The sequence below is a fragment of the Panulirus ornatus genome, chromosome 17, assembly GCF_036320965.1.
Source record: "Panulirus ornatus isolate Po-2019 chromosome 17, ASM3632096v1, whole genome shotgun sequence".
Lineage (NCBI taxonomy): Eukaryota > Metazoa > Arthropoda > Malacostraca > Decapoda > Palinuridae > Panulirus > Panulirus ornatus.
The window spans coordinates 46,892,075-46,918,528 of record NC_092240.1 but is presented as its reverse complement, the minus strand read 5'-3'; the positions used below and the strand labels follow the sequence as shown (position 1 = coordinate 46,918,528).

General features: G+C 44.7%; 1 protein-coding gene and 1 long non-coding RNA gene across 3 annotated transcripts in view; one reads left to right on the top strand and one right to left on the bottom strand.

The window, feature by feature from the left end:
- Window positions 1-26,454, top strand: part of LOC139754480 (uncharacterized) — a 120,986-nt gene that overhangs the window by 66,526 nt on the left and 28,006 nt on the right. The window lies entirely within an intron of this gene.
- Window positions 5,638-26,454, bottom strand: part of LOC139754479 (uncharacterized) — a 51,050-nt gene continuing 30,233 nt past the window's right edge. For both annotated transcript variants that reach the window (XM_071671745.1, XM_071671746.1), the window contains exons 6-7: window positions 14,005-14,116; window positions 5,638-6,193 (exon numbers count right to left, since the gene is read on the bottom strand). In XM_071671745.1, the coding sequence (XP_071527846.1) occupies window positions 6,067-6,193; window positions 14,005-14,116 (239 nt within the window). In that variant the 3' untranslated portion in view covers window positions 5,638-6,066. The remainder of the gene's footprint in view (window positions 6,194-14,004; window positions 14,117-26,454) is intronic.

The following is a 26,454-nucleotide window of genomic DNA, read 5'->3' as shown; positions in this document are numbered from 1 at the left end:
AGTCTTGTGTACCATTAGATTTACAAACTTCAGTCTTGTGTACCATTAGATTTACAAACTTCAGTCTTGTGTACCATTAGATTTACAAACTTCAGTCTTGTGTACCATTAGATTTACAAACTTCAGTCTTGTGTACCATTAGATTTACAAACTTCAGTATTGTGTACCATTAGATTTACAAACTTCAGTCTTGTGTACCATTAGATTTACAAACTTCAGTCTTGTGTACCATTAGATTTACAAACTTCAGTCTTGTGTACCATTAGATTTACAAACTTCAGTCTTGTGTACCATTAGATTTACAAACTTCAGTCTTGTGTACCATTAGATTTACAAACTTCAGTCTTGTGTACCATTAGATTTACAAACTTCAGTCTTGTGTACCATTAGATTTACAAACTTCAGTCTTGTGTACCATTAGATTTACAAACTTCAGTCTTGTGTACCATTAGATTTACAAACTTCAGTCTTGTGTACCATTAGATTTACAAACTTCAGTCTTGTGTACCATTAGATTTACAAACTTCAGTCTTGTGTACCATTAGATTTACAAACTTCAGTCTTGTGTACCATTAGATTTACAAACTTCAGTCTTGTGTACCATTAGATTTACAAACTTCAGTCTTGTGTACCATTAGATTTACAAACTTCAGTCTTGTGTACCATTAGATTTACAAACTTCAGTCTTGTGTACCATTAGATTTACAAACTTCAGTCTTGTGTACCATTAGATTTACAAACTTCAGTCTTGTGTACCATTAGATTTACAAACTTCAGTCTTGTGTACCATTAGATTTACAAACTTCAGTCTTGTGTACCATTAGATTTACAAACTTCAGTCTTGTGTACCATTAGATTTACAAACTTCAGTCTTGTGTACCATTAGATTTACAAACTTCAGTCTTGTGTACCATTAGATTTACAAACTTCAGTCTTGTGTACCATTAGATTTACAAACTTCAGTCTTGTGTACCATTAGATTTACAAACTTCAGTCTTGTGTACCATTAGATTTACAAACTTCAGTCTTGTGTACCATTAGATTTACAAACTTCAGTCTTGTGTACCATTAGATTTACAAACTTCAGTCTTGTGTACCATTAGATTTACAAACTTCAGTCTTGTGTACCATTAGATTTACAAACTTCAGTCTTGTGTACCATTAGATTTACAAACTTCAGTCTTGTGTACCATTAGATTTACAAACTTCAGTCTTGTGTACCATTAGATTTACAAACTTCAGTCTTGTGTACCATTAGATTTACAAACTTCAGTCTTGTGTACCATTAGATTTACAAACTTCAGTCTTGTGTACCATTAGATTTACAAACTTCAGTCTTGTGTACCATTAGATTTACAAACTTCAGTCTTGTGTACCATTAGATTTACAAACTTCAGTCTTGTGTACCATTAGATTTACAAACTTCAGTCTTGTGTACCATTAGATTTACAAACTTCAGTCTTGTGTACCATTAGATTTACAAACTTCAGTCTTGTGTACCATTAGATTTACAAACTTCAGTCTTGTGTACCATTAGATTTACAAACTTCAGTCTTGTGTACCATTAGATTTACAAACTTCAGTCTTGTGTACCATTAGATTTACAAACTTCAGTCTTGTGTACCATTAGATTTACAAACTTCAGTCTTGTGTACCATTAGATTTACAAACTTCAGTCTTGTGTACCATTAGATTTACAAACTTCAGTCTTGTGTACCATTAGATTTACAAACTTCAGTCTTGTGTACCATTAGATTTACAAACTTCAGTCTTGTGTACCATTAGATTTACAAACTTCAGTCTTGTGTACCATTAGATTTACAAACTTCAGTCTTGTGTACCATTAGATTTACAAACTTCAGTCTTGTGTACCATTAGATTTACAAACTTCAGTCTTGTGTACCATTAGATTTACAAACTTCAGTCTTGTGTACCATTAGATTTACAAACTTCAGTCTTGTGTACCATTAGATTTACAAACTTCAGTCTTGTGTACCATTAGATTTACAAACTTCAGTCTTGTGTACCATTAGATTTACAAACTTCAGTCTTGTGTACCATTAGATTTACAAACTTCAGTCTTGTGTACCATTAGATTTACAAACTTCAGTCTTGTGTACCATTAGATTTACAAACTTCAGTCTTGTGTACCATTAGATTTACAAACTTCAGTCTTGTGTACCATTAGATTTACAAACTTCAGTCTTGTGTACCATTAGATTTACAAACTTCAGTCTTGTGTACCATTAGATTTACAAACTTCAGTCTTGTGTACCATTAGATTTACAAACTTCAGTCTTGTGTACCATTAGATTTACAAACTTCAGTCTTGTGTACCATTAGATTTACAAACTTCAGTCTTGTGTACCATTAGATTTACAAACTTCAGTCTTGTGTACCATTAGATTTACAAACTTCAGTCTTGTGTACCATTAGATTTACAAACTTCAGTCTTGTGTACCATTAGATTTACAAACTTCAGTCTTGTGTACCATTAGATTTACAAACTTCAGTCTTGTGTACCATTAGATTTACAAACTTCAGTCTTGTGTACCATTAGATTTACAAACTTCAGTCTTGTGTACCATTAGATTTACAAACTTCAGTCTTGTGTACCATTAGATTTACAAACTTCAGTCTTGTGTACCATTAGATTTACAAACTTCAGTCTTGTGTACCATTAGATTTACAAACTTCAGTCTTGTGTACCATTAGATTTACAAACTTCAGTCTTGTGTACCATTAGATTTACAAACTTCAGTCTTGTGTACCATTAGATTTACAAACTTCAGTCTTGTGTACCATTAGATTTACAAACTTCAGTCTTGTGTACCATTAGATTTACAAACTTCAGTCTTGTGTACCATTAGATTTACAAACTTCAGTCTTGTGTACCATTAGATTTACAAACTTCAGTCTTGTGTACCATTAGATTTACAAACTTCAGTCTTGTGTACCATTAGATTTACAAACTTCAGTCTTGTGTACCATTAGATTTACAAACTTCAGTCTTGTGTACCATTAGATTTACAAACTTCAGTCTTGTGTACCATTAGATTTACAAACTTCAGTCTTGTGTACCATTAGATTTACAAACTTCAGTCTTGTGTACCATTAGATTTACAAACTTCAGTCTTGTGTACCATTAGATTTACAAACTTCAGTCTTGGGTACCATTAGATTTACAAACTTCAGTATTGTGTACCATTAGATTTACAAACTTCAGTCTTGTGTACCATTAGATTTACAAACTTCAGTCTAGTGTACCATTAGATTTACAAACTTCAGTCTTGTGTACCATTAGATTTACAAACTTCAGTCTTGTGTACCATTAGATTTACAAACTTCAGTCTTGTGTACCATTAGATTTACAAACTTCAGTCTTGTGTACCATTAGATTTACAAACTTCAGTCTTGTGTACCATTAGATTTACAAACTTCAGTCTTGTGTACCATTAGATTTACAAACTTCAGTCTTGTGTACCATTAGATTTACAAACTTCAGTCTTGTGTACCATTAGATTTACAAACTTCAGTCTTGTGTACCATTAGATTTACAAACTTCAGTCTTGTGTACCATTAGATTTACAAACTTCAGTCTTGTGTACCATTAGATTTACAAACTTCAGTCTTGTGTACCATTAGATTTACAAACTTCAGTCTTGTGTACCATTAGATTTACAAACTTCAGTCTTGTGTACCATTAGATTTACAAACTTCAGTCTTGTGTACCATTAGATTTACAAACTTCAGTCTTGTGTACCATTAGATTTACAAACTTCAGTCTTGTGTACCATTAGATTTACAAACTTCAGTCTTGTGTACCATTAGATTTACAAACTTCAGTCTTGTGTACCATTAGATTTACAAACTTCAGTCTTGTGTACCATTAGATTTACAAACTTCAGTCTTGTGTACCATTAGATTTACAAACTTCAGTCTTGTGTACCATTAGATTTACAAACTTCAGTCTTGTGTACCATTAGATTTACAAACTTCAGTCTTGTGTACCATTAGATTTACAAACTTCAGTCTTGTGTACCATTAGATTTACAAACTTCAGTCTTGTGTACCATTAGATTTACAAACTTCAGTCTTGTGTACCATTACATTTACAACTTCAGTCTTGTGTACCATTAGATTTACAAACTTCAGTCTTGTGTACCATTAGATTTACAAACTTCAGTCTTGTGTACCATTAGATTTACAAACTTCAGTCTTGTGTACCATTACATTTACAAACTTCAGTCTTGTGTACCATTAGATTTACAAACTTCAGTCTTGTGTACCATTACATTTACAAACTTCAGTCTTGTGTACCATTAGATTTACAAACTTCAGTCTTGTGTACCATTACATTTACAAACTTCAGTCTTGTGTACCATTAGATTTACAAACTTCAGTCTTGTGTACCATTAGATTTACAAACTTCAGTCTTGTGTACCATTACATTTACAAACTTCAGTCTTGTGTACCATTAGATTTACAAACTTCAGTCTTGTGTACCATTACATTTACAAACTTCAGTCTTGTGTACCATTAGATTTACAAACTTCAGTCTTGTGTACCATTAGATTTACAAACTTCAGTCTTGTGTACCATTAGATTTACAAACTTCAGTCTTGTGTACCATTAGATTTACAAACTTCAGTCTTGTGTACCATTAGATTTACAAACTTCAGTATTGTGTACCATTAGATTTACAAACTTCAGTCTTGTGTACCATTAGATTTACAAACTTCAGTCTTGTGTACCATTAGATTTACAAACTTCAGTATTGTGTACCATTAGATTTACAAACTTCAGTATTGTGTACCATTAGATTTACAAACTTCAGTCTTGTGTATCATTAGATTTACAAACTTCAGTCTTGTGTACCATTACATTTACAAACTTCAGTCTTGTGTACCATTAGATTTACAAACTTCAGTCTTGTGTACCATTAGATTTACAAACTTCAGTCTTGTGTACCATTAGATTTACAAACTTCAGTCTTGTGTACCATTACATTTACAAACTTCAGTCTTGTGTACCATTACATTTACAAACTTCAGTCTTGTGTACCATTAGATTTACAAACTTCAGTCTTGTGTACCATTAGATTTACAAACTTCAGTCTTGTGTACCATTAGATTTACAAACTTCAGTCTTGTGTACCATTACATTTACAAACTTCAGTCTTGTGTACCATTAGATTTACAAACTTCAGTATTGTGTACCATTACATTTACAAACTTCAGTCTTGTGTACCATTAGATTTACAAACTTCAGTCTTGTGTACCATTAGATTTACAAACTTCAGTCTTGTGTACCATTAGATTTACAAACTTCAGTCTTGTGTACCATTAGATTTACAAACTTCAGTCTTGTGTACCATTAGATTTACAAACTTCAGTCTTGTGTACCATTAGATTTACAAACTTCAGTCTTGTGTACCATCGTTAACAATCCCCAGCTGGTGTTGACATCCATCGTAACACAAGTGTTGTCAGTGTTGGCTCTGTGTCTCCCAAGTGTGACGCCAATATGTGACGCAAACAGTGACGCAGCGCGTCTCAAGTGTGCCACACTGTGTAACACACACGTCACCTCTCAACATACACACCAGACAGGTCAATGAAAGACAATATTAAACACTAAATCACATTTATCAACATCTCTCCTCTTGGAAATGTGGAATCATTAGGAAGAAAAGGTTTAGAGACTATAAAGGAAACACCTACACTTCGACTCCAGAGCCACGTACACAGACGTGTCATATATAGATAGCTGGCTCTTGCCACCAGACACAGATATCATAGATACTCCTCCGTCGTGGAGAAGATAACGTATGTGGGTGCCACTAAGTCAACATTAAGTGGGTCATGGTGAAGGGCGTGACGCACGGCTCTTCCACAACTCACAATGACACGGGAGTTAAGAGATACACAAAGCTACAATAGATAGATAGATAGATAGGGAGAGAGAGAGAGAGAGAGAGAGAGAGAGAGAGAGAGAGAGAGAGAGAGAGAGAGAGAGAGAGAGAGAGAGTGTGTGTGTCACTGGAGGGCCACCATGATGGATGGATCAGTCGAGGATGCTGAGTTGGTCGACCTCCTGGGCGGCGGGTTCCAGGTATTCGTTCAGGTCGGAGCGTCTGGCGCCCAACACGGTCAGGCCTTGCCCACCACCACCTCCAGCAGCGACCTCAGCCCTGCAGCAGGAGAGACACACACACACACACGCCTCACTCACTACGTTAGAAACACGAACACCACTCTGTCTCACCTGTGGCTGACAGTAGACAGTGGTGTGGTGTGGTGTGGTGTGGGGTGGTGTGATGTCGGGTAGTGTGGTGTGATGTGGTGTGCTGTTGTGTGGTGGGATGGGGTGGGGTGTGGTGTGGGGTGGTGTGGTGTGGTGTGGTGTGGTGTGGTGTGGTGTGGTGTGGTGTGGGGTGGTGTGGTGTGGAGTGGTGTGGTGTGGTGTGGTGTGGGGTGGGGTGGTGTGGTGTGGGGTGGTGTGGTGTGGTGTGGTGTGGTGTGGTGTGTTGTGGTGTGGTGTGCGATGATGTGGGTGGGTGTGGTGTGGTGTGGTGTGGTGTGGTGTAGTGTGGTGTGATGTGGTGTGGTGTTGTGTGGTGGGATGGGGTGTGGTGTGGTGTGGTGTGGTGTGGTGTGGTGAGGTGTGGTGTGCTGTGGTGTGGTGTGGTGTGATGTGGTGTTGTGTGGTGTTAGGTGGTGTGATGTGCTGTGGTGTGGTGTGGGGTGGTGTGGTGTGGGGGGGTGTGGTGTGGGGTGGTGTGGTGTGATGTGGTGTTGTGTGGTGTTAGGTGGTGTGGTGTTGTGTGGTGGGATGGGGTGTGGTGTGGTGTGGTGTGGTGTAGTGTGGTGTGATGTGGTGTGGTGTTGTGTGGTGGGATGGTGGTGTGGTGTGGTGTGGTGTGGTGTGGTGTGGTGTGGTGGGTGTGGTGTGGTGAGGTGTGGTGTGCTTGGTGGTGTGGTGTGTGGGTGTTGTGTGGGTGTGGGGGTGGGTGGGTGTGGTGGGGTGGGGGGTGGTGGTTGTGGGTGGGGTGGTGGTGGGGGTTGGGTGGGGGGTGTGTGGGTGGTGGGGGGGTGTGGGTGGTGTGGTGTGTGGTGTGTGTGGTGTGTTGGTGTGGTGTGGTGTGGTGTGGTGTTGTGTGGTGTGGTGTGGTGTTGTGTGGTGTGGTGTGTGTGGTGTGTGTGGTGTGGTGTGGTGTGGTGTGGTGTGTTGTGGTGTGTGTGGTGTGGTGTGGTGTGGTGTGGTGTGTGTTGTGGTGTGGTGTGATGTGGTGTGGTGTGGTGTGGTGGTTGGTGTGGTGTGATGTGGTGTGGTGTGGTGTTGTGTGGTGTGGTGTTGTGTGGTGTGGTGTGGGTGATGTGGTGTGGTGTGGTGTGGTGTTGTGTGGTGTGGTGAGTGTGGTGTGTGTGGTGTGTGGTGTGGGTGTGGTGTGTTGTGGTGTGGTGTTGTGTGGTGTGTTGTGGTGTGGTGTGGTGTGGTGTGGTGTGGTGTGGTGTGGTGTGAGTGGTGTGGTGTGGTGTGGTGTGTGTGGGGTGGTGTGTGTGGTGTGATGTGGTGTGGTGTGGTGTGTGTGTGTGTGGTGTGGTGTGGGGTGGGGTGGTGTGGTGTGGGGTGCTGTGGTGTGGTGTGCTGTGGTGTGATGTGGTGTGGTGTGTGTGGCTGTGGTGTTGATGTGGTGTGATGTGGTGTGGTGTGGAGTGTGGTGTGGTGTGGTTGTGGTGTGGGGTGGTGATGTGGTGTGGTGTGGTGTGATGTGGTGTGGTAGTGGTGAGTGTGGTGTGGTGTGGCTGTGGTGTGGTGTGTGTGGTGTGGTGTAGTGTGAGTGTGGAGTGGTGTGCGGGTGGTGTGGTGTGCTGTGGTGTGGTGGTGTGGTGTGGTGGGTGGCTGTGGTGTGGGGTGGTGTGGTGTGGTGTTGGTGTGGTGTGGTGTGCTGTGGGTGTGTGGTGAGTGTGGTGTGCGGTGTGTGTGGTGGGGTGTGGCTGTGTGTGGTGTGGTGTGGTGTGGTGGGGGGTGTGGTAGTTGGTGTGGTGGTGGTGTGATGTGGTGTGGTGTCCGTGTGGAGTAGTGTGGTGTGGTGTGGTGTGGTGTGGTGTGTGTAGTGTGGTGTGGGGGTGGGGGTGTGGGGGGGTTTGTTGGGGGTTGGGTGGTGGTTGTGTGTGTGTGGGGGTGGTTTGTGGGTGTGTGGTTGTGGGTGGTGGTGTGGTGGGGGGGGTTGGTGGTGTGGTGTGGGTGGTGTTTTGGGTGTGTTGTGGTGTGGTGTTTGTTGGGTGTGTGTGGTGGGTGTGGTGTGGTGTTGTGGGTGTGTGGGTTGGTGGGGTGGGTGGTGTGTGTTGGTGTTGTGGGTTGTGGTGTTGTTGTGGGTTGGTGGTGTGTGTTGGTGTGGTGTGGTGTGGTGTGGTGGGTGGTGTTGTGTGGTGGGGTTGGTGGGGTGGGTGGTGTGGGGTGTGGTGTGTGTGGGTGTGGTGGTGGTGTGTTGTGGTGGGTGGTTGGTGGTTGTGGTGTGGGTGTGGTGTGTGGTGGTGTGGTTTGTGGGGTGTTGTGGTGTTGTGTGGGTTGGTGTGGGGTTGTTGGTGTGTGGGGGGTGTTGTATGGTGTGGGTGGTGGGTTGGTGTGTGGTGTGGTGTGGTGTGGTGTGGTGTGATGTGGTGTGGTGTGGTGTGGTGTGATGTGGTGTGGTGTGGTGTGGTGTGGTGTGGTGTGATGTGGTGTGGTGTTGTATGGTGTGGTGTAGTGTGGTGTGGTGTTGTGTTTTGTGGTGTGGTGTGGTGTGATGTGGTGTGGTGAGGTGTTGTGTGGTGTGATGTGGTGTGGTGTGATGTGGTGTGGTGTGGTGTGGTGTGGTGTTGTGTGGTGTGGTGTTGTGTGGCGTGGTGTGGTGTGGTGTGGTGTGATGTGGTGTGGTGTGGTGTGGTGTGGTGTGGTGTTGTGTGGTGTGATGAGGTGTGGTGTGTTGTGGTGTTGTGTGGGGTGGTGTAGTGTGGTGTGATGTGGTGTGGTGTGGTGTGATGTGGTGTGGTGTGGTGTGGTGTGGTGTGGGGTGGTGTGGTGTGGTGTGATGTGGTGTGGCGTTGTGTGGTCTGATGTGGTGTGGTGTGATGTGGTGTGGTGTTGTGTGGTGTGATGTGGTGTGGTGTGGTGTGGTGTGGTGTGGTGTGGTGTGATGTGGTGTGGTTTGGTGTGGTGTGGTGTGGTGTGATGTGGTGTGGTGTGGTGTAGTGTGGTGTGGTGTGGTGTGATGTGGTGTAGTGTGGTGTGGTGTGGTGTGGTGTGATGTGGTGTGGTTTGGTGTGGTGTGGTGTGGTGTGATGTGGTGTAGTGTGGTGTGGTGTGGTGTGGTGTGGTGGGGTGTGGTGTGATGTGGTGGAGTATGCTGTGGTGTGGTGTGACATGTGTTGTGGTGTGGGTACACATTGTGACACGTAAGGTGATGGGTGTTGTATGGGCACTCACTGTGAGACACGTAAGGTGATGGGTGTTGTATGGGTACTCACTGTGTGACACGTAAGGTGATGGGTGATGTATGGGTACTCACTGTGAGACACGTGGTGATGGGTGATGTATGGGCGTAAGGTGATGGGTGATGTATGGGTACTCACTGTGAGACACGTAAGGTGATGGGTGTTGTATGGGCGTAAGGTGATGGGTGATGTATGGGTACTCACTGTGAGACACGTAAGGTGATGGGTGTTGTATGGGTACTCACTGTGTGACATGTAAGGTGATGGGTGTTGTATCGGCTAAGGTGATGGGTGTTGTATGGGTACTCACTGTGACACATGAGGTGATGGCTGATGTATGGGTACTCACTGTTTGACACGTAAGGTGATGGGTGATGTATGGGTACTCACTGTGTGACACGTGAGGTGATGGTCGTTGTATGGGTACTTAATGTGTGACACGTAAGGTGATGGGTGTTGTATGGGTATTCACTGTGAGACACGTAAGGTGATGGGTGCTGTATGGGCGTAAGGTGATGGCTGATGTATGGGTACTCACTGTGTGACACGTGAGGTGATGGGTGGTGTATGGGTACTCACAGTGTGACACGTAAGGTGATGGGCGTTGTATGGGCACTCACTGTGAGACACGTAAGGTGATGGGTGTTGTATGGGTACTCACAGTGTGACACGTAAGGTGATGGGCGTTGTATGGGCACTCACTGTGAGACACGTAAGGTGATGGGTGTTGTATGGGTAATCACAGTGAGACACGTAAGGTGATGGGTGTTGTATGGGTACTCACAGTGTGACACGTAAGGTGATGGGCGTTGTATGGGTACTCACTGTGAGACACGTAAGGTGATGGGTGTTGTATGGGCACTCACTGTGAGACACGTAAGGTGATGGGTGTTGTATGGGTACTCACTGTGAGACGCGTAAGGTGATGGGTGTTGTATGGGTACTCACTGTGAGACACGTGGTGATGGGTATTGTATGGGCGTAAGGTGATGGGTGTTGTATGGGTACTCACTGTGAGACACGTAAGGTGATGGGTGTTGTATGGGTACTCACTGTGAGACACGTGGTGATGGGTGTTGTATGGGCGTAAGGTGATGGGTGTTGTATGGGCGTAAGGTGATGGGTGATGTATGGGTACTCATTGTGTGACACGTAAGGTGATGGGTATTGTATGGGTATTGTGACACATAAGGTGATGGGTGTTGTATGGGTACTCACTGTGTGACTCATTGTGTGACACGTAAGGTGATGGGTATTGTATGGGTATTGTGACACGTAAGGTGATGTGTGTTGTATGGGTACTCACTGTGTGACACGTGAGGTGATGGGTGTTGTATGGGTACTCACTGTGAGACACGTAAGGTGATGGGTGATGTATGGGTACTCACTGTGTGACACGTGAGGTGATGGGTGTTGTATGGGTACTCACTGTGTGACACGTGAGGTGATGGGTGTTGTATGGGTACTCACTGTGAGACACGTAAGGTGATGGGTGTTGTATGGGTACTCACTGTGAGACACGTAAGGTGATGGGTGATGTATGGACGCAAGGTGATGGGTGATGTATGGGCGTAAGGTGATGGGTATTGTATGGGCGTAAGGTGATGGGTGAGGTATGGGTACTCACTGTGAGACACGTAAGGTGATGGGTGTTGTATGGGCGTAAGGTGATGGGTGTTGTATGGGTACTCACTGTGAGACACGTAAGGTGATGGGTGTTGTATGGGTACTCACTGTGTGACACGTGAGGTGATGGGTGTTGTATGGGTACTCACTGTGAGACACGTAAGGTGATGGGTGTTGTATGGGTACTCACTGTGAGACACGTAAGGTGATGGGTGATGTATGGGTACTCACTGTGAGACACGTAAGGTGATGGGTGTTTTATGGGTACTCACTGTGAGACACGTAAGGTGATGGGTGTTGTATGGGTACTCACTGTGAGACACGTAAGGTGATGGGTGATGTATGGACGCAAGGTGATGGGTGTTGTATGGGCGTAAGGTGATGGGTGTTGTATGGACGCAAGGTGATGGGTGATGTATGGGTACTCACTGTGAGACACGTAAGGTGATGGGTGATGTATGGGTACTCACTGTGAGACACGTAAGGTGATGGGTGATGTATGGGCGTAAGGTGATTGGTGATGTATGGGTACTCACTGTGAGACACGTAAGGTGATGGGTGTTGTATGGGCGTAAGGTGATGGGTGTTGTATGGGTACTCACTGTGAGACACGTAAGGTGATGGGTGTTGTATGGGTACTCACTGTGAGACACGTGAGGTGATGGGTGATGTATGGGCGTAAGGTGATGGGTGTTGTATGGACGCAAGGTGATGGGTGATGTATGGGTACTCACTGTGAGACACGTAAGGTGATGGGTGTTGTATGGGCGTAAGGTGATGGGTGATGTATGGGTACTCACTGTGAGACACGTAAGGTGATGGGTGTTGTATGGGCGTAAGGTGATGGGTGATGTATGGGTACTCACTGTGAGACACGTAAGGTGATGGGTGTTGTATGGGTACTCACTGTGAGACACGTAAGGTGATGGGTGTTGTATGGGTACTCACTGTGTGACACGTAAGGTGATGGGTGTTGTATGGGTACTCACTGTGAGACACGTAAGGTGATGGGTGTTGTATGGGTACTCACTGTGTGACACGTAAGGTGATGGGTGTTGTATGGGTACTCACTGTGTGACACGTAAGGTGATGGGTGATGTATGGGTACTCACTGTGAGACACGTAAGGTGATGGGTGTTGTATGGGCGTAAGGTGATGGGTGATGTATGGGTACTCACTGTGAGACACGTAAGGTGATGGGTGTTGTATGGGCGTAAGGTGATGGGTGATGTATGGGTACTCACTGTGAGATACGTAAGGTGATGGGTGTTGTATGGGCGTAAGGTGATGGGTGAGGTATGGGTACTCACTGTGAGACAAGTGGTGATGGGTGATGTATGGGTACTCACTGTGAGACACGTAAGGTGATGGGTGATGTATGGGTACTCACTGTGAGACACGTAAGGTGATGGGTGATGTATGGGCGTAAGGTGATGGGTATTGTATGGACGTAAGGTGATGGGTGATGTATGGGTACTCACTGTGAGACACGTAAGGTGATGGGTGATGTATGGACGTAAGGTGATGGGTATTGTATGGACGTAAGGTGATGGGTGATGTATGGGTACTCACTGTGAGACACGTAAGGTGATGGGTGTTGTATGGGCGTAAGGTGATGGGTATTGTATGGACGTAAGGTGATGGGTGATGTATGGGCGTAAGGTGATGGGTGTTGTATGGACGTAAGGTGATGGGTATTGTATGGACGTAAGGTGATGGGTGAGGTATGGGTACTCACTGTGAGACACGTAAGGTGATGGGTATTGTATGGGCGTAAGGTGATGGGTATTGTATGGGCGTAAGGTGATGGGTGAGGTATGGGTACTCACTGTGAGACACGTAAGGTGATGGGTATTGTATGGGCGTAAGGTGATGGGTGTTGTATGGACGCAAGGTGATGGGTGTTGTATGGGCGTAAGGTGATGGGTGAGGTATGGGTACTCACTGTGAGACACGTGAGGTGATGGGTGTTGTATGGACGCAAGGTGATGGGTGATGTATGGACGTAAGGTGATGGGTGATGTATGGGTACTCACTGTGAGACACGTAAGGTGATGGGTGTTGTATGGGCGTAAGGTGATGGGTGATGTATGGGTACTCACTGTGAGACACGTAAGGTGATGGGTGTTGTATGGGTACTCACTGTGAGACACGTAAGGTGATGGGTGTTGTATGGGTACTCACTGTGTGACACGTAAGGTGATGGGTGTTGTATGGGTACTCACTGTGAGACACGTAAGGTGATGGGTGTTGTATGGGTACTCACTGTGTGACACGTAAGGTGATGGGTGTTGTATGGGTACTCACTGTGTGACACGTAAGGTGATGGGTGATGTATGGGTACTCACTGTGAGACACGTAAGGTGATGGGTGTTGTATGGGCGTAAGGTGATGGGTGATGTATGGGTACTCACTGTGAGACACGTAAGGTGATGGGTGTTGTATGGGCGTAAGGTGATGGGTGATGTATGGGTACTCACTGTGAGATACGTAAGGTGATGGGTGTTGTATGGGCGTAAGGTGATGGGTGAGGTATGGGTACTCACTGTGAGACAAGTGGTGATGGGTGATGTATGGGTACTCACTGTGAGACACGTAAGGTGATGGGTGAGGTATGGGTACTCACTGTGAGACACGTGAGGTGATGGGTGTTGTATGGACGTAAGGTGATGGGTGTTGTATGGACGCAAGGTGATGGGTGTTGTATGGGCGTAAGGTGATGGGTGTTGTATGGACGTAAGGTGATGGGTGAGGTATGGGTACTCACTGTGAGACACGTAAGGTGATGGGTGTTGTATGGGCGTAAGGTGATGGGTGATGTATGGGTACTTACTGTGAGACACGTAAGGTGATGGGTGTTGTATGGACGCAAGGTGATGGGTGAGGTATGGGTACTCACTGTGAGACATAGGTGAGCGGGGCCAGTGTATCGTCCCAAGCACTTATAGTTGTGGTCAGGCTCATGTCGGGCACCTCACGGCGCATCAAACCCGAACTCTCGCACACCACACCTGTAGGGTGAGGGGGGGGGGACATGACACACCTGTAGGGTGAGGGGGGGGACATGACACACCTGTAGCATTAGTGGTGGGACATGACACGCCTGTAGGGTTAGTGGTGGGACATGACACACCTGTAGGGTGAGGGGGGGGGGACATGACACGCCTGTAGGGTTAGTGGTGGGACATGACACGCCTGTAGGGTTAGTGGTGGGACATGACACATCTGTAGGGTTAGTGGTGGGACATGACACATCTGTAGGGCTAGTGGTGTGGTATAACACACCTGGATGGTTAGTGGTGGGACATGACACATCTGCAGGGTTAGTGGTGGGATATGACGCATCTGCAGGGTTAGTGATGGGACATGACACACCTGTAGGGTTAGTGGTGGGACATGACACATCTGCAGGGTTAGTGGTAGGATGACACATCTGTAGGGTGAGTGGGGGACATGACACATCTGTAGGGTTAGTGGTGGGATATGACACACCTGTAGGGCTAGTGGTGGGACATGACACATCTGCAGGGTTGGTGGTGAGATATGACACACCTGTAGGGTTAGTGGTGGGACATGACACACCTGTAGGGTTAGTAGGGGGACATGACACACCTGTAGGGTTAGTGGTGGGACATGACACACCTGTAGGGTTAGTGGGGGGACATGACACACCTGCAGGGTTAGTGGTGGGACATGACACACCTGTAGGGTTAGTGGTGGGACATGACACACCTGTAGGGCTAGTGGTGGGACATGACACACCTGTAAGGTTAGTGGTGGGACATGACACACCGGTAGGGTTAGTGGTGGGACATGACACACCTGTAAGGTTAGTGGTGGGACTTGACACACCTGTAGGGTTAGTGGTGGGATATGACACACCTGTAGTGCTAGTGGTGGGATATGACACACCTGTAGGGTTAGTGGTGGGACATGACACACCTGTAGGGTTAGAGGTGGGACATGACGTACTTGTAGGGTTAGTGGTGGGACATGACACACCTGTAGTGTTAGTGGTGGAACATGACATACCTGTAGGGTTAGTGGTGGGACATGACTCATCTGTAGGGTTAGAGGTGGGATATGACGTACTTGTAGGGTTAGTGGTGGGACATGGCACACCTGTATGGTTAGTTGTGGGACATGACACACCTGTGGCGTTGGTGGTGGGACATGACACCCCTGCTGGGTTAGTGGTGGGATATGACACACCTGAAGGTTTAGTGATGGGACATGACACACCTGTAGGGTTAGTGGTGGGACAAGACACAACTTCAGTGTTAGTGGTGGGACATGACACACCTGTAGGGTTAGTGGTGGGACATGACACACCTGTAAGGTTAGCGGTGGGACATGACACACCGGTAGGGTTAGTGGTGGGACATGACACACCTGTAAGGTTAGTGGTGGGACATGACACACCGGTAGGGTTAGTGGTGGGACATGACACACCTGTAGGGTTAGTGGTGGGACAAGACACAACTTCAGTGTTAGTGGTGGGACATGGCACACCTGTAGGGCTAGTGGTGGGACATGACACACCTGTAAGGTTAGTTGTGGGACATGACACACCGGTAGGGTTAGTGGTGGGACATGACACACCTGTAAGGTTAGTGGTGGGACTTGACACACCTGTAGGGTTAGTGGTGGGATATGACACACCTGTAGTGCTAGTGGTGGGATATGACACACCTGTAGGGTTAGTGGTGGGACATGACACACCTGTAGGGTTAGAGGTGGGACATGACGTACTTGTAGGGTTAGTGGTGGGACATGACACACCTGATGGATTAATGGTGGGATATGACACACCTGTAGGGTATATTCGTAATACCTTCCACAAAAGATCTGTATCATCCCTGTCATATGCCTTCTCCAAATCCGTAAATGCCACATACAAATCCACCTGTTACTTTAAGTATTTCTCATATACGTACTTTAAAGCAAACACCTGATCCACACATCCTCTTCCACTTCTGAAACCACACTGCTCTTCCACAATCTGATGCTCTGTACATCCCTCCACCCTCTCAATCAATTCCCTCCGTACAACTTACCAGGTATACTCAACAAACTTATGCCTCTGTAGTTTGAACACTCACCTTTATCGCCCCCTTGCCTTTATACATACACTGGCATTATACATGCATTCCACCAGTCCTCAGGCACCTCACCATAATCCATAAATACATGGGAAATCCTAGCTAACCAATCAAATTCAGCTGCAGTATCATCCACTCCAGCCACATTGCCACATTTCATCTTGCATAAGACTCACACCCCCTCTTCTCTCTTCACCAACCCACATTCCATGACTCTCACTTCGCAAAGCACCCCGATCCAAACACCCTACGTCTGCCACTCTATCATCAAACACATTCAACATACCTTCAAGATACTCGCTCCATCTCTTCCTCACTTCATCACTCCCTGTTATCACTTCCCCCTCTGCCCCCTTCATCAATGTTCCCATTTACCCTCTTGTTTTTCTTTTTCGATCCCCGTACCTTCTGCCGCTTTCTCTTATATATCTCTTGATCACTTGCACTCCTTCCTTGTAAGTACCGTCCAAACGCCTCACTTTTCTTTTTTCCCCAGCAACTTTACTTCTTCATCCCACCACTCACTATCCTTTTCCAATCTGCCCACCTTTCGTATACCTCCATTCTTCGCCAACTCGTAGCTTTATTTACACTTTTCATCCTTCTGCTCTCAATCTCTTCCGGTATGTCATCACACAAGTTTCTATTTCCAAACTCACTTACGTGTGGGAGGAGATAACCGAAGACCTGAAGACTTGTATCATCTACACTTTCAAAGTTGCGTTTCGTTGGTGTCTAAAAACTCCTTAAGGGAACGTAACAGGGCGACCAAAACCCGAAGTTAAGGGAGGTTAAAAGAGCCATTTTATAGTTATAGGAAGGAGAGAACCAATATGGCCAAAGTATCCCCAGTGGAAGAAGAGACTAGGGCGATACTGGGTTATAGAGCCCCAAGGCTAAGACTTTAAGCAGGGAGAGAAAATAGTAAAAGAACGTCAACAATTTTTTTCCAGTGGTTGCAAAGTTGGTAAGGTTTATATAAGAGTCTGAGGGCATCGAAAAACATTGACAAGATTATCTTTAAGTTCAAAAACATATGTCTGGAAACTGTTTCCAGTCCATCGAAGGCTTCATGAGACAATAATGAAAAGGCGGAGGTGCTGGAAGGAGCAGGGTCAGGTATGGTTTACTGACCTTCAACATGATTTTAAGATGGACAGGACTGAGGAGGAGGAGGAGGAGGAGGAAGAGGAGGAGGAGGAGGAAGAGAAGGAGGAAGAGGAGGAGGAGGAGGAAGAGGAGGAGGAGGAGGAGGAAGAGGAGGAAGGAAGTACTGGACATATAAAAGACTAAGCATGAAGAGGAGTAGCAGGATGAGGATATATACATATGCTCTTTGGAGACCTGGGTCACCCGCAAGAGGCAGTGTTTACACCGGGGTAAGACAAGGAGGAAGCGTATAGTCAGGCCTGGATACTGGTAGCCATTGAGATTATAGAATTCGATGCTTTAAAAGAGACAAAGAGACAGGTTCCTAGTAAATGTTAAACAGAATCTAGAAAAAAAAAGATAAGGTTGATGTTAAACTCCCAGTATACAAATGCTACGGGTCTGTCTGGTGTGGGGATTAAAAAAAGGTAAGAGAGAGGGTAACATTTTGGCATCATAGTTGTGATCTTCAATAAGGGTTACACATTAAGATGACAGAGAAAGGGAAGGTCTAACCATCCATATGACGAAAGGCATAGAGTCGCGAGATACATAGGTAACTAGCGGATTTCCAGACGGCCAGTACATTATCCCAAGGGCAGTTAACGATAGTACAACCTTACTGGTGTAGGATCCACCATGAAGATAAGGGAAAATAACTTTTTGACGAGTGACAGTCTAGGTGGCACGAGAAAGTGGCGGTGATAGCCAGGGTGAGGAGTTCCACTGCAGTGAAAAGGGGGAAGGAGACTGGAAGGCTTTAGTTCCACACGGGGTTAGAGACGAAACCTACTGGTGGAAAACATTATCTGCGGAACTCTACTTGGAAATAGCGACCATCTGAGATGGATTGCACACCAAGAGCTGGAGTGGTTAAAGAACATTATTCCAAAAACGATTGAGAAAGCATTCAATGCTCCATGAATATCTAGACACTAACTGAAGAAAAGAGATTGAGAGATTGAATTGCATGGCCTGAGAGTGTGTAGAGAAATAGTTCATGAGTTTTGTTTTGTAGAATCGAGTAACTAGAAGGAGACTGGGTTAGTATGGAGCGATAACAAGACTGTAATGAGATAAGGATAAAGGAAAGAGCACAAGGGACGAGTTGAACCAACAGATGTAGTAAAGCAACACAAATACATTGTGAATGGAAAGTTACAGAATGTAAACTAAGTTTGATAGACACAATAGGACCAGAAATGAGTACATAGATTTATAAGAAAGAATATGAAAACGAAGCACAAGATCATTAGATTGTAACTTATCGAGAAGGGAAAGATATTGATGTCATAGAGGTTATAATGTGGCGGCTTAATTACAAAGTTTCAAAATTGTGTTTAAAACTCGAAAGCGCAGAGGTAGCACCACCACCATTGCCCGCCAGGGGAGGATCAGGGAACATTAAAGATATTGGAACAGATTTAGTAGAAGTGAGGAGGATTTCCATGCAAGATCTACCTCTAAACCCACAATGCAAAGTCCATGTTACATATAGACTCTCGCCATCTGTAGTCGATGAATGGGTGTGGAGACCCATTGGTAATGGGTGTATGAAGTCTCCTAGGGAAATGTTTCCAGTAGAATGGAAGAGAGAGTCAACTTAGCACCAAATAAAGATTATAATAGGCCTAGTCTTCCTGACGAAAATAACCACAAGCCACGTTGAGGCGAGAGAAACATAAACATGGGGACAAGAACATGGACTCAAGAATGTTGTGCCACGTCCCTACCTGTATTCTCATGCCCGAGTGAGCAACATACGAGGCAATGAGATGGGGTCGTATACTCTTAGGCCACCAGAAAGCCTTTGACGGCTGTTCCTCACAGACTGAAGCTGAAACTAAAACTTATACAAGCCTAAAGGATCAGAGAAGAGCTGTCAACACCTACCTTACTAGAAGGGAACGGGGAACCTGTGTCCAGAAGGGATAACCTGTCTCTACCTATGTGGGAGTGGCAGGTTAAAGTCTACCCCTCCCTTAAGACTCGTCACTGGGCGGCCATTACGACTTAGATTTACGTAAACCATCTGGAGACCATTACGACTTAGATTTACGTAAACCATCTGGAGACCATTACGACTTAGATTTACGTAAACCATCTGGAGACCATTACGACTAAGATTTACGTAAACCATCTGGAGACCATTGCGACTTAGATTTACGTAAACCATCTGGAGACCATTATGACTTAGATTTACATAAACCATCTGGAGACCATTACGACTTAGATTTACGTAAACCATCTGGAGACCATTACGACTTAGATTTACGTAAACCATCTGGAGACCATTACGACTTAGATTTACGTAAACCATCTGGAGACCATTACGACTTAGATTTACGTAAACCATCTGGAGACCATTACGACTTAGATTTACGTAAACCATCTGGAGACCATTACGACTTAGATTTACGTAAACCATCTGGAGACCATTACGACTTAGATTTACGTAAAACCATCTGGAGACCATTACGACTTAGATTTACGTAAACCATCTGGAGACCATTACGACTTAGATTTACGTAAACCATCTGGAGACCATTACGACTTAGATTTACGTAAACCATCTGGAGACCATTACGACTTAGATTTACGTAAACCATCTGGAGACCATTACGACTTAGATTTACGTAAACCATCTGGAGACCATTACAACTTAGATTTACGTAAACCATCTGGAGACCATTACGACTTAGATTTATGTAAACCATCTGGAGACCATTACGACTTAGATTTACGTAAACCATCTGGAGACCATTACGACTTAGATTTACGTAAACCATCTGGAGACCATTACAACTTAGATTTACGTAAACCATCTGGAGACCATTACGACTTAGATTTACGTAAACCATCTGGAGACCATTACGACTTAGATTTACGTAAACCATCTGGAGACCATTACGACTTAGATTTATGTAAACCATCTGGAGACCATTACGACTTAGATTTATGTAAACCATCTGGAGACCATTACGACTTAGATTTATGTAAACCATCTGGAGACCATTACGACTTAGATTTACGTAAACCATCTGGAGACCATTACAACTTAGATTTATGTAAACCATCTGGAGGCCATTACAACTTAGATTTATGTAAACCATCTGGAGACCATTACAACTTAGATTTATGTAAACCATCTGGAGACCATTACGACTTAGATTTACGTAAACCATCTGGAGACCATTACGACTTAGATTTACGTAAACCATCTGGAGACCATTACGACTTAGATTTACGTAAACCATCTGGAGACCATTACGACTTAGATTTACGTAAGCCATCTGGAGACCATTACGACTTAGATTTACGTAAACCATCTGGAGACCATTACGACTTAGATTTACGTAAACCATCTGGAGACCGAGGTAGATTCCTCGATATGTTTGTTGATGCTGAAATGAACTAGGGAAGACTTGTGGAGAAATTGAGGAATTGTGAAGTGTATTGTAGAGACTAGGGCAAGATGTAGTGTGGGTGGAGTACGGAGCCTACGAAAAACATGATGAAGTTGGGAAGTTGGGAAGGAGGAGACCTGATGAAGTTGTGAAGTTGGGAAGGCGGAGACCTGATGAAGTTGGGAAGGAGGAGACTTGATGAAGTTGTGAAGTTGGGAAGGAGGAGACATGATGAAGTTGGGAAGGTGGGAAGGAGAAGAGCTGATGAAGTTGTGAAGTTGGGAAGGAGAAGAGCTGATGAAGTTGGGAAGCTGGGAAGGAGGAGACATGATGAAGTTGGGAAGGAGGAGACCTGATGAAGTTGGGAAGGAGGAGACCTGATGAAGTTGTGAAGTTGGTAAGGAGTTTGAGACCTAATGAAGATGTGAAGTTGGGAAGAAGTTTGAGACGACGAGACAGTGAGTCCACATGAGTGGCGATATAAGAATTGTGGTTGTGAGGAGGACCAGGGAGTGGAGTGAGGTTATGAGGAGAAGTGGGAAGTCCTCATCCGCTTATCAACTGACGAAATTGAAATTTGAGCGAGAGAAATCGGAGAAACCTGGGCAAAAATACACATGCCAATTCCTTCCCCCCCTTCCCCCTTCCTCCCCCTTCCTCCCCTTCCTCCTTTTTATGAGGGAGGGGGAAGGGGTTGGGGAAGGGAAGACCATCGAAACCATCAATCAACTGTGTACTGGAACAGGCTGTGTGAGGTGGTGTACATACGAATTAACCAATGACGAATTCCAGTTCATATATGTCATACACGAAAGTATGAGGCAGACCCCTCACCATGTACACGAGTGATGGGGCATGACACACCTGCAAGGCATAGGGGAGTCGAATTCCATATATGACACGAAAGTATGAGGCAGACCCCTCACCATGTACACAAGTGATGGGGCATGACACACCTGCAAGGCATGGGGGAGTCTAGTGACACACCTGTAGAGTTCAGCGGAGGGGATATGACATGTCTGTAGGGTCACTGTTGGATCATGACACACCTGCCGGATCCCTCCTGGGTGGTGTGTGACACACCTACTGGGCATAGAGGGCGGGTCATGACAACTTGAAGGGTTAGTGGAAGAAGAGAGGCGGGGGGGGGGGGGGGGGCTAGTCATGACACACCTGCAGGACACAGTGATGGTTCATGACACATATGCAGAGTGAGTGATGGGTCACGAGACACATGTGGGATACAGGAGTGGGTTAAAACATACCCACACACCTGTAAGGGTTGTGGCGTGGTCATGATACACCTGTAAGTATAACGGCGTAGTCATGACACATCTGTAAGGATAGGTGCGTGGTGTGACACACCTGTAGGGATAGTGGCGTGGTCATGACACACACGTAGGGAAAGTAGCGTGGTCATGACACATTTGTCGGGATGATGACGTGGTCATGACACACCTGTAAGTATAGTGACGTGGTCATGACACACCTGTAGGTATAATGACGTGGTCATGACACACCTGTAGGGATAGTGACGTGGTCATGACACACCTGTAGGTATAGTGACGTGGTCATGACACACCTGTAGGTATAGTGACGTGGTCATGACACACCTGTAGGAATAGTGACGTGGTCATGACACACCTGTAGGTATAGTGACGTGGTCATGACACACCTGTAGGGATAGTGACGTGGTCATGACACATCTGTGGGGCTAGTGACGTGGTCATGACACAACTGTAGGGATAGTGACGTGGTCATGACACACCTGTAGGTATAGTGACGTGGTCATGACACATCTGTAGGTATAGTGACGTGGTCATGACACACCTGTAGGTATAATGACGTGGTCATGACACACCTGTAGGGATAGTGACGTGGTCATGACACACCTGTAGGGATAGTGACGTGGTCATGACACATATGTGGGGCTAGTGACGTGGTCATGACACAACTGTAGGGATAGTGACGTGGTCATGACACATCTGTAGGTATAGTGACGTGGTCATGACACATCTGTAGGTATAGTGACGTGGTCATGACACACCTGTAGGTATAATGACGTGGTCATGACACACCTGTAGGTATAGTGACGTGGCCATGACACACCTGTAGGTATAGTGACGTGGTCATGACACACCTGTATGTATAGTGACGTGGTCATGACACACCTGTAGGGATAGTGACGTGGTCATGACACACCTGTAGGGATAGTGACGTGGTCATGACACACCTGTAGGGATAGTGACGTGGTCATGAAACAACTGTAGGGATAGTGACGTGGTCATGACACACCTGTAGGTATAGTGACGTGGTCATGACACACCTGTAGGTATAGTGACGTGGCCATGACACACCTGTAGGTATAGTGACGTGGTCATGACACACCTGTAGGGATAGTGTCGTGGTCATGACACCTGTAGGGATAGTGACGTGGTCATGACACATCTGTAGGGATAGTGACGTGGTCATGACACCTGTAGGGATAGTGACGTGGTCATGACACCTGTAGGGATAGTGACGTGGTCATGACACATTTGTCGAGATAATGACGTGGTCATGACACACCTGTAGGGATAATGTCGTGGTCATGACACAACTGTATGGATAGTGGCGAGGTTCACTATCGAGAACTGATCATCATGAGGACAGAGATTATCATCATGAGGACAGAGATTATCATTCATGAGGACAGAGATTATCATCATGAGGACAGAGATTATCATCATGAGGACAGAGATTATCATCATGAGGACAGAGATTATCATTCATGAGGACAGAGATTATCATTCATGAGGACAGAGATTATCATCATGAGGACAGAGATTATCATCATGAGGACAGAGATTATCATTCATGAGGACAGAGATTATCATCATGAGGACAGAGATTATCATAGTGAGGGCAGAGATTATCATCATGAGGGCAGAGATTATCATTATGAGGACAGAGATTATCATCATGAGGGCAGAGATTATCATCATGAGGGCAGAGATTATCATTCATGAGGGCAGAGATTATCATCATGAAGGCAGAGATTATCATCATGAGGACAGAGATTATCATTCATGAGGGCAGAGATTATCATCATGAAGGCAGAGATTATCATCATGAGGGCAGAGATTATCATTATGAGGGCAGAGATTATCATCATGAGGGCAGAGATTATCATCATGATGGCAGAGATTATCATCATGAGGACAGAGATTATCATAGTGAGGGCAGAGATTATCATCATGAGAGCAGAGATTATCATCATAAGGGCAGGTATTATCATCATGAGGGGAGAGATTATCATTCATGAGGGCAGAGATTATCGTCATGAGGGCAGAGATTATCATCATGAGGGCAGAGATTATCATCATGAGGGCAGAGATTATCATTCATGAGGGCAGAGATTATCATCATGAAGGCAGAGATTATCATCATGAGGACAGAGATTATCATCAAGAGGACAGATTATCATCATGAGGGCAGATTATCATCATGAGGGCAGAGATTATCATTCATGAGGGCAGAGATTATCATCATGAGGGCAGAGATTATCATTCATGAGGGCAGAGATTATCATCATGAGGAGAGAGATCATCATGATGAGGACAGAGATTGTCATCATGAGGGCAGAGATTATCATCATGAGGGCAGAGATTATCATCATGAGGGCAGAGATTATCATCATGAGGGCAGAGATTATCATCATGAGGGCAGAGATTATCATCATGAGGACAGAGATTATCATAGTGAGGGCAGAGATTATCATCATGAGGGCAGAGATTATCATCATGAGGGCAGAGATTATCATAGTGAGGGCAGAGATTATCATCATGAGGGCAGAGATTATCATCATGAGGACAGAGATTATCATAGTGAGGGCAGAGATTATCATCATGAGGGCAGAGATTATCATCATGAGGGCAGAGATTATCATCATGAGAGCAGAGATTATCATCATGAGGACAGAGATTATCATCATGAGGGCAGAGATTATCATCATGAAGGCAGAGATTATCATCATGAGGGCAGAGATTATCATCAAGAGGACAGAGATTATCATCATGAAGGCAGAGATTATCATCATGAGGGCAGAGATTATCATCATGAGGACAGAGATTATCATCATAAGGGCAGGTATTATCATCATGAGGGGAGAGATTATCATTCATGAGGACAGAGATTATCATCATGAAGGCAGAGATTATCATCATGAGGGCAGAGATTATCATCATGAGGACAGAGATTATCATCATAAGGGCAGGTATTATCATCATGAGGGGAGAGATTATCATTCATGAGGGCAGAGATTATCGTCATGAGGGCAGAGATTATCATCATGAGGGCAGAGATTATCATTCATGAGGGCAGAGATTATCATCATGAAGGCAGAGATTATCATCATGAGGGCAGAGATTATCATCAAGAGGACAGATTATCATCATGAGGGCAGATTATCATCATGATGGCAGAGATTATCATTCATGAGGGCAGAGATTATCATCATGAGGAGAGAGATCATCATCATGAGGACAGAGATTGTCATCATGAGGGCAGAGATTATCATCATGAGGACACAGATTATCATCATGAGGGCAGAGATTATCATTCATGAGGGCAGAGATTATCATCATGAGGGTAGAGATTATCATCATGAGGGCAGAGATTATCATCATGAGGACAGAGATTATCATCATGAGGCCAGAGATTATCATCATCAGAACAAGGATTATCATCATGAGAGCAGAGATTATCATCATGAGAGCAGAGATTATCATCATGAGGACAGAGACTATCATCATGAGGACAGAGATGATCATCATTAGGACGGATTATTATCATGAGAGCAGAGATTATCATCATGAGGGCAGAGATTATCATCATGAGGGCAGAGATTATCATCATGAGGACAGAGATTATCATCATGAGGACAGATTATCATCATCAGAACAAGGATTATTATCATGAGGGCAGAGATTATCATCATGAGGACAGAGATTATCATCATGAGGGCAGAGATTATCATCATGAGGACAGATTATCATCATCAGAACAAGGATTATCATCATGAGGGCAGAGATTATCATCATGAGGACAGAGATTATCATGACAGATCAGGACAAGAATTATCATCATGAGGGCAAAGATTATCATCATCAGGACAAGGATTATCATCATGAGGGCAGAGGGAGAGATTGTCATGACAGAGATTATCATTATGAGGCCAGAAACTATTACCATGAGGGAAGAGATTATCATCACGAGGGCAGAGACTATCGTCATCAGGGCAGAGATTATCATCATGAGGTCAGAGATTTTCATGAGGGAAGAGATTATCATCAGGACAAGGATTATCATCATAAAGGCAGAGATTATCATCATGAGAGCAGAGATTATCATCATGAGGACAGAGATTATCATCATGAGGGCAGAGATTATCATCATGAGGGAAGAGATTATCATCATGAGGGCAGAGATTATCATCAGGACAAGGATTATTATCATACGGGCAGAGATTATCATCATGAGGACAGAGATTATCATGACAGATCAGGACAAGAATTATCATCATGAGGGCAAAGATTATCATGAGGACAGAGATCAGGACAAGAATTATCATCATGAGGGCAGAGATTATCATTATGAGGCAGAGATTACCATCATGAGGACAGAGATTATCATCATAAGGGCAGAAATTAT